At 33.5% G+C, this 13522-nt stretch overlaps 1 protein-coding gene across 1 annotated transcript; it reads left to right on the top strand.

The window, feature by feature from the left end:
* Window positions 1-6536: 6536 nt before the first annotated feature.
* On the top strand, window positions 6537-9077 carry LOC100265861 (cyclin-D4-2). Its single transcript, XM_010648025.3, has 6 exons — window positions 6537-7118; window positions 7558-7644; window positions 7766-7864; window positions 7966-8170; window positions 8262-8377; window positions 8545-9077. The coding sequence occupies exons 1-6, from the start codon at window positions 6804-6806 to the stop codon at window positions 8782-8784; spliced, it is 1062 nt and encodes a 353-aa protein (XP_010646327.1). The 5' UTR covers window positions 6537-6803; the 3' UTR covers window positions 8785-9077.
* Window positions 9078-13522: the final 4445 nt, after the last annotated feature.

Raw genomic sequence — 13522 nt, 5'->3', positions numbered from 1 at the left:
ATCATTTTATGCAGGTCAATCCAATATGTACTTGGTGACACATGGTAACTTAGTGGAAAATAGATTAATTTCGTAAGCTTATGTTTGATTCCCAGGAAAGTAACAAGGCCAGAAAAAAAAGTATATATTAAAAAATAATTTTTTTCACATTGCATTTTCCTATAAAAAAAAAAATATTAAGGTTATGTTTGGTTCTGGAAAATTTGAAAGAAAATATAAGAAAAAAAAAATTAAAAGAAAAAGTGAAAGAAAATAAAAAATAGATTTAAAATTAATAAATTATTTTATATATTTCTTCAAACTCATTTCACTTTATTTCCTCCATTATATAAGGATTAAATAATTTTAAAATGTATAAATTTTTAATTAATTTTAATTATATATATTTTTTTTTAAATTATAATAAAATTAAACATGAGAAAACTATTTTTCTTTAATTTTTTTTTTCTGATTATTTTTCAGAAATCAAATATAATTTAAAAATAATAATTTTTTATTTTTCTTCACTTTTTCTTTCCTTTATTTATTTATTTTTTTTCACTAGTTTTTCTTTGAATTTTCCGGAAGCGAAAGATAGTCTAAATGAATGGAGAGTTGACATAAGCTTAAAAGAAATGGAGGCAGTTGAAAGAGGCTGCGAAGTGCTTCCGTACAATCCATTTTTCTTTGTGACAGTAATGGCAATTTGGGATAGCTAAAGTTTGTTCAATTTAGGGTAATGTTTCATCTTTCTAACCCTGATATGCTTTTGTCAAGAAACCACTCATTATTGTCCTTGATTTTCTAACACATTTTTGCCTTGAGAGCTAACTCTAATTCAGAAAATAATCTCTTTTCTTTGATTCTTTATGGTGAAAGCAATTTTCAGAATCCAAGGAGCCTTTTTCACTGCTTATGCAAGATGATGTAGGATATCTGTCACATTTACCTTCCCATGCAAGCAGCAATTAGCTAGGGATTAACTTTAATATCTTTGATAATGGCCCCTATAAATATGGTCAGCTTTGCCTTGGGTCCATTGGCATGTACTTAAAATTATATGTATATGAAGCTAGCCAGGAACAAACAAGGATAGCCAACAAAATATGAATATATATATATATCAATTGTTTGTTCCAAAAAACCCATATTTCAACTTATAAAAAAATAAAACTTATTCAAAATTTTCATTTAAAAAAAAAATGTTATTGATACCAAAAATGATTTTTAAAAACACTGTCAAACAAATTCTTATGTTCAAATGAGACAATGTATATTTAAAATGTGTGTAAAAGTATTTTTATTTGAAGCGTTTTTTTTTTTTTAAGAGAATCACTATCAAGCATTTCTTAAAAAAATATATTATAAATGATTTTTTACGATGTATATTTATAATGTGTGTAAAAGTACTTTTATTTGATGGGTTTTTTTTTTTTAAGAGAATTAGTATCAAGTATTTCTTAAAAAAATGATATTATAAATGATTTTTTAATTTTTAAAAAGTATTTTCTAAATTTGATCAAAACCTTCAATTTTTTTTTCCTAAAATGCTTTTTATAAACATTGTGACATTGCAATGACGACAACCACTTTTATTGGGATGAGCAAGTTGGTGTTTTAAGGTAATGTTAAAGAGTCTTGCAATTGGGTGTTTTTAGGCTATGTTTGATAGAGTATGGACGTCTGCGTGTGGGCTATTACAATGTATGCCAAATGAGTAGAATGTGTTGATTGTGGTTTGATTTCTGATATCATGATTTGAGATAGCCTTGTTCCATGTCTCCAAGACCTACCCTAACGGCCTGTTTCCTAAAAAGTTGGTATCCTAGAAGCAAATGAACGGTCTCTTTGATTAACAAAAAGACATGGGAGCAAAAAGGTCAATTTTCCTTGTAGAAGGTTTATGATGCTAATTGGTCTTAATTTGAAACCATCCATCAAACTTACCTTAGCAAATGTGGTTGAAGTTTTGGAAGTCAATTTCTGCTGCTTGGATTGTGAATCAGGAATTTTCTTTCTTTCTCTCTTTGTTTTAATTCAATTTGTAAATGTTTTGAATCCGAATTGTGAGTCTGTGACTGGTGGGTGTGACTGAATTAGTTATAAACTGCTAGTTTCCAGCCTCGGGATCTATATATCTTCCATGGGCCATGTGTCACCTCTGCTTGGGCACTAATTTTAAGTAGCTAAAAGTAGTAGACAAACCCCACAATGTTTTCTTTGTCATTATATCTCTAATCACCATTTAGCAATAGGCAATCCCCATAATCTCCCCCTCTCAATTCCAAACGTCTATGTTGGAGAATCTACGAGACAGTTTTGGGAGTGCAAACACCAAGGCTGACCTTCATCATATTCACCGGGGGGTAAAGTCCAACCGCTCAAATATCAAGATGAAGGGATAATATGAGGAAATGGTCTTATAAAACCCACATCGATCATTGAAGTTACATGCAAAAAGTTTTCTTCTCTCCAGGCAAAACAACTGATATTCAGTAGCAGCTCCTGTTCTGGTCCAAGTCCAACATTCCCCTGTTGAAAGCAATCATGTCTTGACCATCAAAATGTGGACATGTAAAAACTTCCTTTGTTAGTCCCCATGACTTTTCATTCCAGTCATTTCCAGGACAACATTTTATCTTCGTTTCACTTCAATTGCCAAGATTTTGTTCTTCTTCCCACTTTTTTTTTTCTAACTTTACCAAATCCATCCATTTTGTTGTTGGAATATTAATCATATTAGTCTCTCTCTAGATTCCAATTTCTTCGGGGGAAAATGACTAATGTCAATGACAGTCACTAGAATTGGAGGTGACTTTCAAAAATTTCATGTCATAAGACTTGACCAGAGAGACAGAACAGGGCCCAAAACACAAGCCATAGGGGCGAGACCAATGGTCCTATAACATCAAGAACCCTTTCCAAGTGTCCATTTTTTGTTGGGTATGCTCGAATCCTGGCACCAAATGATCTTACCCCACCACATGATTTTACAATTTGGTATAGATGCTCAACATTAAAGGCTTATAGAATGCAAAAGATGGCTTCTGCTTTGAATGGCTAGTAAGATCCTCTGGAAGGAAGTTAGAAATTAAGAATTCACAAGTGGGATTAGCAAGACGTTTATATTATAAATTGGCGACCAGCGCTTATCGTGGAGACTCAAAAATAATGGGTGATATCGTGGATGCTTTTGATGGCAGTGCACGGCGTTTTAGAGAATAGAGAAAATGTGGGATGTGGGGGGGGTGTGTAAGTGAGTGAGTGAGTGAGTGAGTCTGTGGGCAGTATCGAGAGCTCGAATCTCAATCAGTAAAGACTAAATTTGGAGCATAAGGCTGGTGAAGTGGGGGTGGCCAACTGCTCCAAAGTCACCAATATTCACCAAACAAGGCTGCAATTCAAATTTGTGATACACGTGATAAGCTATGCATGAGGGGGGGTGAAAAGAAAAGGACTAAAAGTGTTTGATATTTGGTCTAAGAGAATTTTTTGGGAGCTAACCCCAGAAAAAAGAGGGTGGGGTGGTGGAAAGTTGATGACTTCCCTTATAGAGAGAGCATCTCTAGGAGACGACAGAGGAGAAAAGGGCTGGGAATTTGAGTTGATAAAGTCGAAAAAAAGGGGGATAAGCATGTGTCTTTACATCTTAATTTTATCTCTGCTTTCATCAATGGTGGGATCTCCAGTATCCTAAGTTTTTGCATTTCGTTTTCATTTGATGCGCATAGTTCCCAGTTTCAAATGGATCTGATGACCCATTGCTATTGGAGCTTAAATTTTAAGTGGGTTTTTGCTTTGTATATTGACGTGGCCGGTCAAATTGCAAGTAGAAGATGAGGAGTGTGGGGGCGACTTTCAAATTTAAAAAGTCATTGCCTTTTGTCTTTAGTATCTTCCTCAGACTGTAGAAAAAGTACTATCAGCCAATATTCCTCCCATGGAAGTAGCTAAACCAAGTGGGAATATTGCTAAAAAAGGCGGGCAGAAAAGGGTTCATCCAACCCTTCATTTTTTATTTTTTTTTCTTTTTTTCAGAGGCGACAAAGAATAATACAAGCTATGCCTATTGTCAATGATCTGCATTCAAACACCCTCCACAAGAAAAAAAATAAAAATAAAAATTCTAAAGAGTATGTTAAAATAATATTTGGTGCAACGAGGGGTATATTTGGCCAAAAAAAAAAAAAAAAAGTGTGAATGGTGGAATGAGAAAGGACCAAATGGAGATTTCTGAATGAAACGGCTATAGGTCCGGTGCCATGCTGAGAGCCTGATGATGCAGACAGCATGCGCTCACCAGATGAGGAAAAAGACAAAGCTTTCCTCTGACTGGTCATTCCCTTCAAGACTCGAAACTCTCATTTTACTGTTTTACCCTTTCCATTTTCCTCCAAAATGTCACAGTAGAGTAGGGAAAGAAAGAAAAAGATCACTCCAAGGGGGCAGGAAGCAGGGAGGACCCAATGGATGATGGGGTTTATGGTACGGGGCATCTTTCTAGGTTCACAAATTTAATATGTAATCTCTCAATCCCATAGAATCATTAACAACATCATCAGTAATCATAGGTACATTTAACCAAACAAAACTACCATATGTCATGTCCTCCTCTGACGCTCATTTTAAATGCCTCATTTCTATCCATACCCTACTCTTCTCACCCAACTCGTAAATCTTGTACCTACATCCATAATTAAATTAATAAATAAAAAAATCATTTCAAAAAGGCCCAAAATTCCTTTATAGATTTCAGATGTGAATGCGTTTTTATGTCACTTAATGCATTTAAGAAATATTAAGTGGAATATTTCAAAACATGAAAACTAAAATTTAAAATTTATTATGTAATTATTTAAGTTGATTTTAAGTTAAATTATTAATTATCTTTTACTTGAAGCATTAAGATTATTTGATAAAATTAACTTAAAATTTATTTTAAATTATTAAATTGATATATTTACTCTCGTTAATAGTAATTAATATTTATTTTTATTAATATTAAGCAATAAATTTATGTGTTAAATATTTATACTTAAACTATTGTACCATATATTAATAATAAATTTTATTATAAAAAAATGAGTTAGGGATATGTTGTCATAATTATTAAATATAAATAAATTAAAAATAAGTTAATTATTTTAATTTAATACTTAAAATCATATTTAACTTTAAGTTATGGTATTGAATTATTTTATCAAATATGTTTAATCTATTTAATGGTTTAAATTTAGTTATTAAATCACTTTCAATCATTAAATTGATTTACTAAATATCCTTGCCCATATAACTTAATTATTCTATATATTGTATTATTTTAGAATAAATTTTTAAGATATTTTATTTTATTTTTTATATTTGATGAGGGAAAAAAATACAAAATGATTTTTTTAATTTCTTAAAAATCATATTGTAAAGGTGTGTAATAATTCTATTCATATATGAAGAGGGCCATGAATTATTTTCACATAGAGAATACACAAATATATATATTTTTTTAATAATGATTAAAGGGCATCTTTTGTGCATATGGAAAAAATTGCTCATAAGAACAACCCTAATCGATTAATAAGTAGGTTTGCTTTGATGAATATGCCTTGTTTGTCACTCGATAAGCCTGTTTGATTATTATAACTAAGTAAAGTTGTGACGAAAAGGTGCCCTCTTTGCAACACTTTAATTAGAGTTAAATGATAAATTCATTGAAAAATTATTAAATTTTTGAGTTTATTACGTTTTACCTTGGCCTATATCATGTTTTTCAAATTATCTTCTTATATTTAAAATCGAATAGTATACATACTTTATAAATATATAGATATATATATATATATAATGTACATTTGTTATATGAGAGTATTAGTCATAATGAACAGAAGGTGTATGTGCTGAACGCATGATACGTTTAGAAGGTAAAATTGTCATTTCATTTAAAAACCCCCAAAACTCCAACCCAACCTTCTTCTTATTGAAATTTTCTTAAATCCCCAAATTACAGACGAAGCCTTAGAATCCCATGTAGTTCCCCTAATTTTTTAAAATTAGGATTAATTTAAAATAGAGGGACAAAGAAGTAATCCTCTTTATACATAGAAAGTAGGCAATCACTTACCCTACGTTAGTAGAGTGGGAAGTTGAACGAAGGAATCAAAATTATTGCTTGGTTATATCAGAAGTGATCATTAAAATTATTTGATATACCGTAGTATATTCTCGTCGAGTTGTAGTAGCAACTAGGTTTTTCACACATATATTGGTTAGCCACATTTGTATTAAATTTCTTCCCTTGAAGATTTTGAAACCCTATAATTTGATAAAACCAAAATTATTGTTTGGGTGTTTCAAAAATGACAACGAAGCAAGAAATTTATCATTTTGGTAACATTTTAATTTATTTTTAAATAAAATTTGTTTTTTTTTTTTTTTTGTTAAAATTTTGATTGGAGTTGGAGAATAAATAAAGAATGGAAATTAGGAATTTTGTGAAATTTATTTATTTAAATTTTTTTTTTTTTTTATGATTGCAATAAAATTTTCTTTCTATTTCTTACAGTCACTATAGGGATCCATAGTCTGAGCTGCTCCTGGTTCTCTCCTCCCAAATCTCTCCATTACCCTAAAGACAGATGTTCACTTCTCGCATATAAAGCTCCGTCCTTTGCAACGCTCTCTTCAACGCTCCCGTCTCTCTCTAGACTCTCCCTCTCTCTGTCTCTCTCCAAATCTCCATTTCTGGCACGGTAGAACCCAGGAAAATCCTTGTCTACTATTCTCATTTGATGAGATATTGCTGGTTCTGAAGCCACATTGAGGTTTCTGCAATGGGAAGTGGTTTTGACTACTCAGTCTCAAGCCTTCTTTGCTCAGAAACCCATACTGTGTGCTTTGATGATCTTGATTGTAACGCCATTGATGAGTTTTTTCCTTGGAATTTTCAAAACCATTATCAAAACCCGATTTTTAGAAACAGTAGATCGGAGTCCTGGATTGAGTGCCCAATGCTTAGCGAAGAGCGTCTCAGAGAAATGGTTGAGAGAGAGGGGGAGTATATGCCTAGAGATGACTATCTGGGGAGGTTGAGAAGTGGGGACTTGGACCTGGGTGTGAGGAGAGAGGCTGTCGATTGGATTTTGAAGGTCTGTTCATTGATTTTATCAAATGGGGTTTTGTAGTTTGTTTGGTTCTTTTCTTTCACTTTGTTTTACTATTTCTCCCTGGATCAGTTTCTATTTTTTTTAGTTGTTTTTGCAACAGTAGTTAAGATTTTCATTTTTCCCCCCTCGTTTGGCTGCTCATCCCATTTTGATCAAATTTTTTGTTTTCTTCAACACCTATTTTTCTTATCTAGGAAGTTTTCTGGTTGATGTTTACACTCTCATTGATGCCCAATTAATTCCTGAAATGGGTCTTCTCGTTTTGTGTTTCCAATTTCCTCTGAATTTGGATTTGGGTTTTTCTTCACTCTCTTCATCTTTATTTCACCTTTTCTTTTCTTTTCTTTTCTTTTCTGGGTTTCTGATTGATAGGCTTTTGAAAATGGTCACCTGAAATTGCCTTTTTCACTGTGTTCAACAGGCTCATGCTTGTCATGGCTTCGGACCACTGAGTCTTTATTTATCTATAAACTTCCTGGATCGAGTCCTATCGGTCTACCAACTTCCTGTAAGTTAAGAAATTGACCCAAGTGATTTTTATTTTTTTCTTCTCAAAATTGAGCTGAATTTGTTGCAATGCTGATTATGTCTGTCATTATTCTTGTTGGTCACTTGATGTGGGCATAAAGACTAGAAGGCCTTGGATCGTGAGATTGTTATCTGTAGCCTGTTTATCAGTAGCAGCCAAGGTGGAGGAGACTAACGTGCCTCTTTCTATAGAGTTACAGGTGAGAAAACTATTTGATTGATCAGCAGGAAGTTTTACCATGTTCAGGTTGTTGGAATATTTTCAATCTGATAAGCATTGTGATGTGGGTGATATGGGCAGGAGGTGGGAGACCCCAGGCTTATGTTTGAAGCTAAAACCATTAGGAGAATGGAGCTTCTGGTGTTGACCCACTTGAAGTGGAAAATGCAAGCTTTTACTCCTTGCTCCTTCATAGACTACTTTCTCAGTAAGGTTAATGACCATAAATATCCATCAGGCTCCTTAATCTCTAGATCAATACAACTCATCTTAAGCACAATTAAAGGTGAGGTTTGTGTATATATGCCATGTTTTGTGCCTTTTTGCTGTTAAAGATTTTCAGTGTTTTCTCAGTGTTGGGTGATAATTGAATGCAGGTATTGACTTCTTGGAATTTAAGGCTTCTGAAATTGCTGCAGCAGTGGCTATATGCGTTTCCGAAGAAATACAAGACATTGATAAGGCTATGTCATGTTTGATACATGTAGATGAGGTAAAACTGGTGGCACCCACCACTGAAAAGAAAGAAAGAAAGAAAAAATGAAAAAAAGATAGGACAAGTTTGCTTTTGCTCATACACATTTTGGCTTTGATTCTTTTTCCAAGTCGATGAATTAATGAAATGGAAAAGTGCGCTTTTTCTATTTGTGGGATATGCAGGGAAGAGTGTTGAAGTGTGTTCAACTGATCCAGAATGCGGCATTGCTGGGTGCTTCCACTGAAGTAGCAGGTGCCTCGGCAGCATCTGTGCCCCTGAGCCCAGTTGGGGTGTTGGATGCGGCATGCTGGAGCTATAAAAGTGATGATCTAACCGTTGGGTCATGTGCAAATTCTTCACATAATACCCCAGACGGCAAGAGGAGGAAACTAGAGAGACCATCTGGAGGGGGAGATTTCTGAGTCATGAAACGTGGATTTTGCCCCTTCACATCACACCCCCCTCTTCCCCCCAAGTCCCCAATCTGTTTGGTTGAATGGGAGTTTTGGTGTGGCTTGGACACATAGGAGCGAGGGAGAGAGGGAGAAGTTTTTGAATGAGGTGGTGGAGGGGGAATCAACAAGTTTCATGCTTTTTAGCCTGAAAAGGATAACTCCCCAGCTGTTAATTATCAGATTTCTTTCTTAACAGCTATAGCTATACAAGTAGGTGGAGGTTGAGGACCAAAATTTGAAGTTTTCATTTCTTTTGTTCAGAGGGGATACAGCTTTCTTGTTGCTGCTATTTCATATTTAGGAAAAAAAATCAAAAAAAAAAAAATGGGACTGAAAAACCCAAAAAAAAAAAAAAATTTAAAGCAGTTATTGTCCTGTTTAAAATTCTATTTCTTCTCCTGAATTTTAAAAATTAATAATATATATTATTGTAAATTCCTTTGGGACATATTGACAACCAGGACAAAAATGGAGTAAATGTGTGATTGTGGGGGTGGTGGTGAATGGACGATTATAACCTCAATGTACTTAATTACGAGGAAACGATAAATGGTGGTACTCCCTTGTTCTGAGTTCTCATTGAAGAGTCATACTTCCAGTTCTCAGAAACATGGGAAACGACGTCGTTTTAAGCTTGGGTTTCAATGATTGTAATCGCCCTTGTGGTTGTCATGGAGATTTACTATAAAAGGTGAAAGTGAGAGCCCGAGAGGAGAGGCCCAGTGGGCCACCAACCCCTTTGTTTTGACTGTGAGACTGGTCAACATCTTTGTTTGGTCTGCACTCTAGGAAACCTTGGGAATCCAGGGTGCTGCGTGCAGATGTACACACTGGATCACAATGTTCACATGACTCAGGAATTGAACATCACACGTGCTTTGCCCTGATGGGCCCATTCATTTCCCCTGCAATTCCCTGCTAAGACATGTCTCCACTTTCACACATTTCATATTTTCTTTTTATAATTATAAATATATTCCACACGTGCCGCAAAAATAGAGACTCTACAAAATAGTTTTTGTTGTCACCTTATTGCTTTTCATTTATGAAACCTTTGGGTGATATTTCAAGAGGTTTGGTGAAGGGGTGGTTTGATAAAATTTAATATTTATTATTTAATTTAAATTGATTTTTAAATTATATTTAAATCATTAACTTAAATTTTATTATTTAGTTTTTATTTTAAGTATTAATATTATTCAATAAAATTAACTTTAAATTTATTTTAGATCGTCAATTCGTATTTATCCTCATAAATAAAAAATGATTAAGTGATTTTATATTTCTAATAAAAAAATGCCCATAATTTTATTAAATCATAATATCTAAACACATATAATAATTATAAGATTTTGCATTTGCCTAAATGGGTGGTGGTGGATACAAGAAATTCCCACACCCACACTTCATTTAACATTTTTATTTTTATTTTTCATTTTTTTACTCATGGTATTAAAATATATATAAATTAATGAATATTATAAATATTTATAATTTATTTTTATAAAAATTACTATTTTATATATGTTAAAAAGTTTAAAAAATAAAAAAAAATTAAAATCAATTTTTTATTTAATATATAAAATCAGGGTGAGGTGGGGCTCAAACCCGTCTCAGGTTTTAGTTTTTTTTTAGTATTTGATTCACCATTAAAAAAAATAAAAAATATAATATAATATAAATGTATTAGAAATTTATATATTTTAAAATTATTTAATTTTTACATAAAAAAGAAAAAAATAAAATGAATTTGAAAAAATATGTAAAAATAATTTATTATTTTTCATTTTCTTTCCTTAACATTGTTTCTTTAAAACTTTCAAGAAACCAATATAAGTAAAAGATTTTGTATTTCAAATGCAAAATATTTATACATTTGTTTACATTTATAGAACCTCACAAATTCACTTAAATATATATTTTTCATATCCTCACTTAATTGAAGTGATGTAAAACACTCCTTCCACTAATATATTATAAGACAATAACCCAAACTTTTATATTTTGTCCAAGAAATATTGATTCGTGGAGCTCAATCCCACCATCATGAGTTGAGAAAATATATGTATAGCCAAAAACGGATCATACCTAAAACTAGATCAAGTTCTAATTGCTCAAATCGATCATATAGTAATAAAATCAGTTAAGCCTTATTTGACTACTCTAAGAGCAATTGGACATTAATTACATTTATATATAAAAAATCAAAATCCGGTTATATAACCCACGATTTTTCAAAAGTGGAATAAATGTTAGAAGTGAGTTTAACCGATTCCAAGGTCTTTTATTACATTCTTATTTTCTTTATTTTAATTTATTGTTTTATTAAAACTATATTTTCTTTTCACATTATATTTATTAATAAAGTGGTTTTTTTAAAAAAAATATATATGTTTTGTCTCGATCCTCATAATTTTAATCATTTTTTAAATAATTGGTGATGATTGAATAAAGGAAAAAAAATTCTCATTATTATAAATCAAAAGGAACGTATGATGAAAAGGAGGAAGGGTTTCTTTGTGAGTGGCATGTTCATGCTTGTTCCCATTGCGGACAAAGCTGGAAGCTCCACACCACACATTATGCAAACTATGTGCGAATCATTAGCAACAAGACAACGTTTTATCATCACTCAGCCTCCCTTTTTGTCAAACTAGAAATCGATCGGACGAGTCATTCATGTTTCAGCTTATTACTCCATTGAACAACTTGATTCCAGCCATTGAGGGTAATTGAACTAAAAATTTGGAATCCCTGTGGGACAACCCAAGAGCATGGATTATTGCTGCATTGAAGACTTGAACTTCTTCCTCTGCCACAAAAATTGGAACTGTAAGTTTAGGACTCAAATTTGAGTAAAATCTTTCAATAATCCCACAAGTTGATTTATATTAGTGAGAAATTTTACCACCAGAAAGATATGAAATCATCTTTCACATGTGTGGCTGCAGGACAGGAGAAGAGGGGTTTAGGTTCAGAATCCAGTCATTATGGCCTCAAAAGAAATGAAAAGGAAACTACAACCCAAACAAGCCAGAAAGTCGCCATTTTCAGAATCACTCTCTCCTCTCTCATATGCTGATAAAAGTTTTATATACAAAGCAAATATAGGAGTAGGACATAACTGTGGCTTTAGGATGGTCGCAGCCTGCACTCACTAACATGGGGAAGGCAAGTAATAGAATATGTCGCCTTTGACTGACTAGTAACAGCTAAGCATGGTCAATTTGGTTATTAAATTTATTACCCTCTGTGGCTGACTGTACAGTTAAGGAATAAGCATCCCGATTACAGATATATATATATGCATGGCATATGAGATAGACCAAGAGAGGACTGTCTTCAAACTGTAAAAAGCCTATTCTCTTCTATCAAAATAATTAAAATTTCTGGGGCCTAAGGTCAGTTTGAACTTTGAATGCTAAATTTTGTAACTAATATTCTAATTCGTTTTTATATACATTTATAGTTTTCAGTCCATGTCTATAATATTTATATCCGTGGGGACCCTAAGCTAAAGTCACTGCAAAACTGGCCTAGGTTTGGTGGGGACTTAACAGCTCTGAGGGCATGTAGAACAACCACAAATGAAGTGCTCTCTCTCTTACTGGTACGCAGAGACACCTGGGGTTTTTTTTTTAACCGAGAAATTGAATGTTGACGGGACGAGAAATTGTTATGAGCAGTGCCACCAGAGAGGTACACAGGACCCAAGAAGGGAACCTTTTCTGAGTGGGTGGTGGTGGTGACTGGTGAATGACTAAGAAAATGGAAGATGGGTAAAAGGGATTGGTCAGAACACAGAAGTGTAGCAGAGCCGAATTTTTTTGTCTATTCCCTTGGATGTTACTAAGACCAGCAGTTACTCTGGTATTAAGATTAGCATTAATGGTAGAAAAATGAAGGTTGTCTCCAACTGGGAACAGGTAGTGGCACCCAGCACATCCCCTCTCAATGAAATTACAGCAACAACCGGAACAGTGTAAAAAAACTTGAAGGGGAAAAGAGAAGTTCTGAAGTAGTCAGGCCACATCATATTCTCCAGAGAATAGGTCCAGTAATGCCCCTGTTCCTAATGGTATACTCTCTTCCCTTCTCCTTACGTGCAGGATACCTCCTGCCATCCACTCACAGCAAACACTGAAACCCCTTTCACCATTATGGGACTAGACTCAAATCGCATCTACATGGGTGGCTAGCTTTATTTTGTACCCAGCTAACAGAAGCTTGCAACTATAAAGGAGAGTTGGTACATGCTTTTGATAAAAGTTAAAACTGACAAGACCCGAATTTAAGGACTGATTTATGGATCATGGTGTTATTCTAGTTTAGGGGTACATCATATATGAAGAAGGATTAGGGTATGCCCTGCTGCAGGCTGAACAGTGGATCATTGCTGCCATTCAATGGAGATCACTGCCGACAAAAAGGACATTATTGTAAAATGCACTCAATCAGCATTTTGATTGCTAATTTAGTTGAATTTGTATAGCTCCTCGTTGAATTTCAATACTGTATCAGGGACTAAGCCAGACTTCATTAATGGTGCTTCCCACAACTGCTCGTGTTCCATGGTTCCTGACACCCGCCTAAAGGATTAGTTTTCTTCGAGCAGTTATTGTTAAATTTCAGAAGCAATCCTGTAGTGCCTGATCAAAATGGACATAAGCATCTATTCCATGATTTGCAGCTAAATTTCTCCATA

The sequence above is a fragment of the Vitis vinifera genome, chromosome 7, assembly GCF_030704535.1.
Source record: "Vitis vinifera cultivar Pinot Noir 40024 chromosome 7, ASM3070453v1".
NCBI classification, from domain to species: Eukaryota; Viridiplantae; Streptophyta; class Magnoliopsida; order Vitales; family Vitaceae; genus Vitis; species Vitis vinifera.
Note: the sequence above shows the minus strand (reverse complement) of the source record. Positions and strands in the feature narration are given on the sequence as shown.

Excerpts from the sequence above, each read along its gene's own strand:
- LOC100265861 (XM_010648025.3), top strand. The coding sequence starts at position 6,804 with ATGGGAAGTGGTTTTGACTACTCAGTCTCAAGCCTTCTTTGCTCAGAA. Across the intron at positions 7,645-7,765 it reads TATCGGTCTACCAACTTCCT|ACTAGAAGGCCTTGGATCGT; the intron begins GTAAGTTAAGAA and ends GTGGGCATAAAG. Across the intron at positions 7,865-7,965 it reads CTCTTTCTATAGAGTTACAG|GAGGTGGGAGACCCCAGGCT; the intron begins GTGAGAAAACTA and ends TGATATGGGCAG.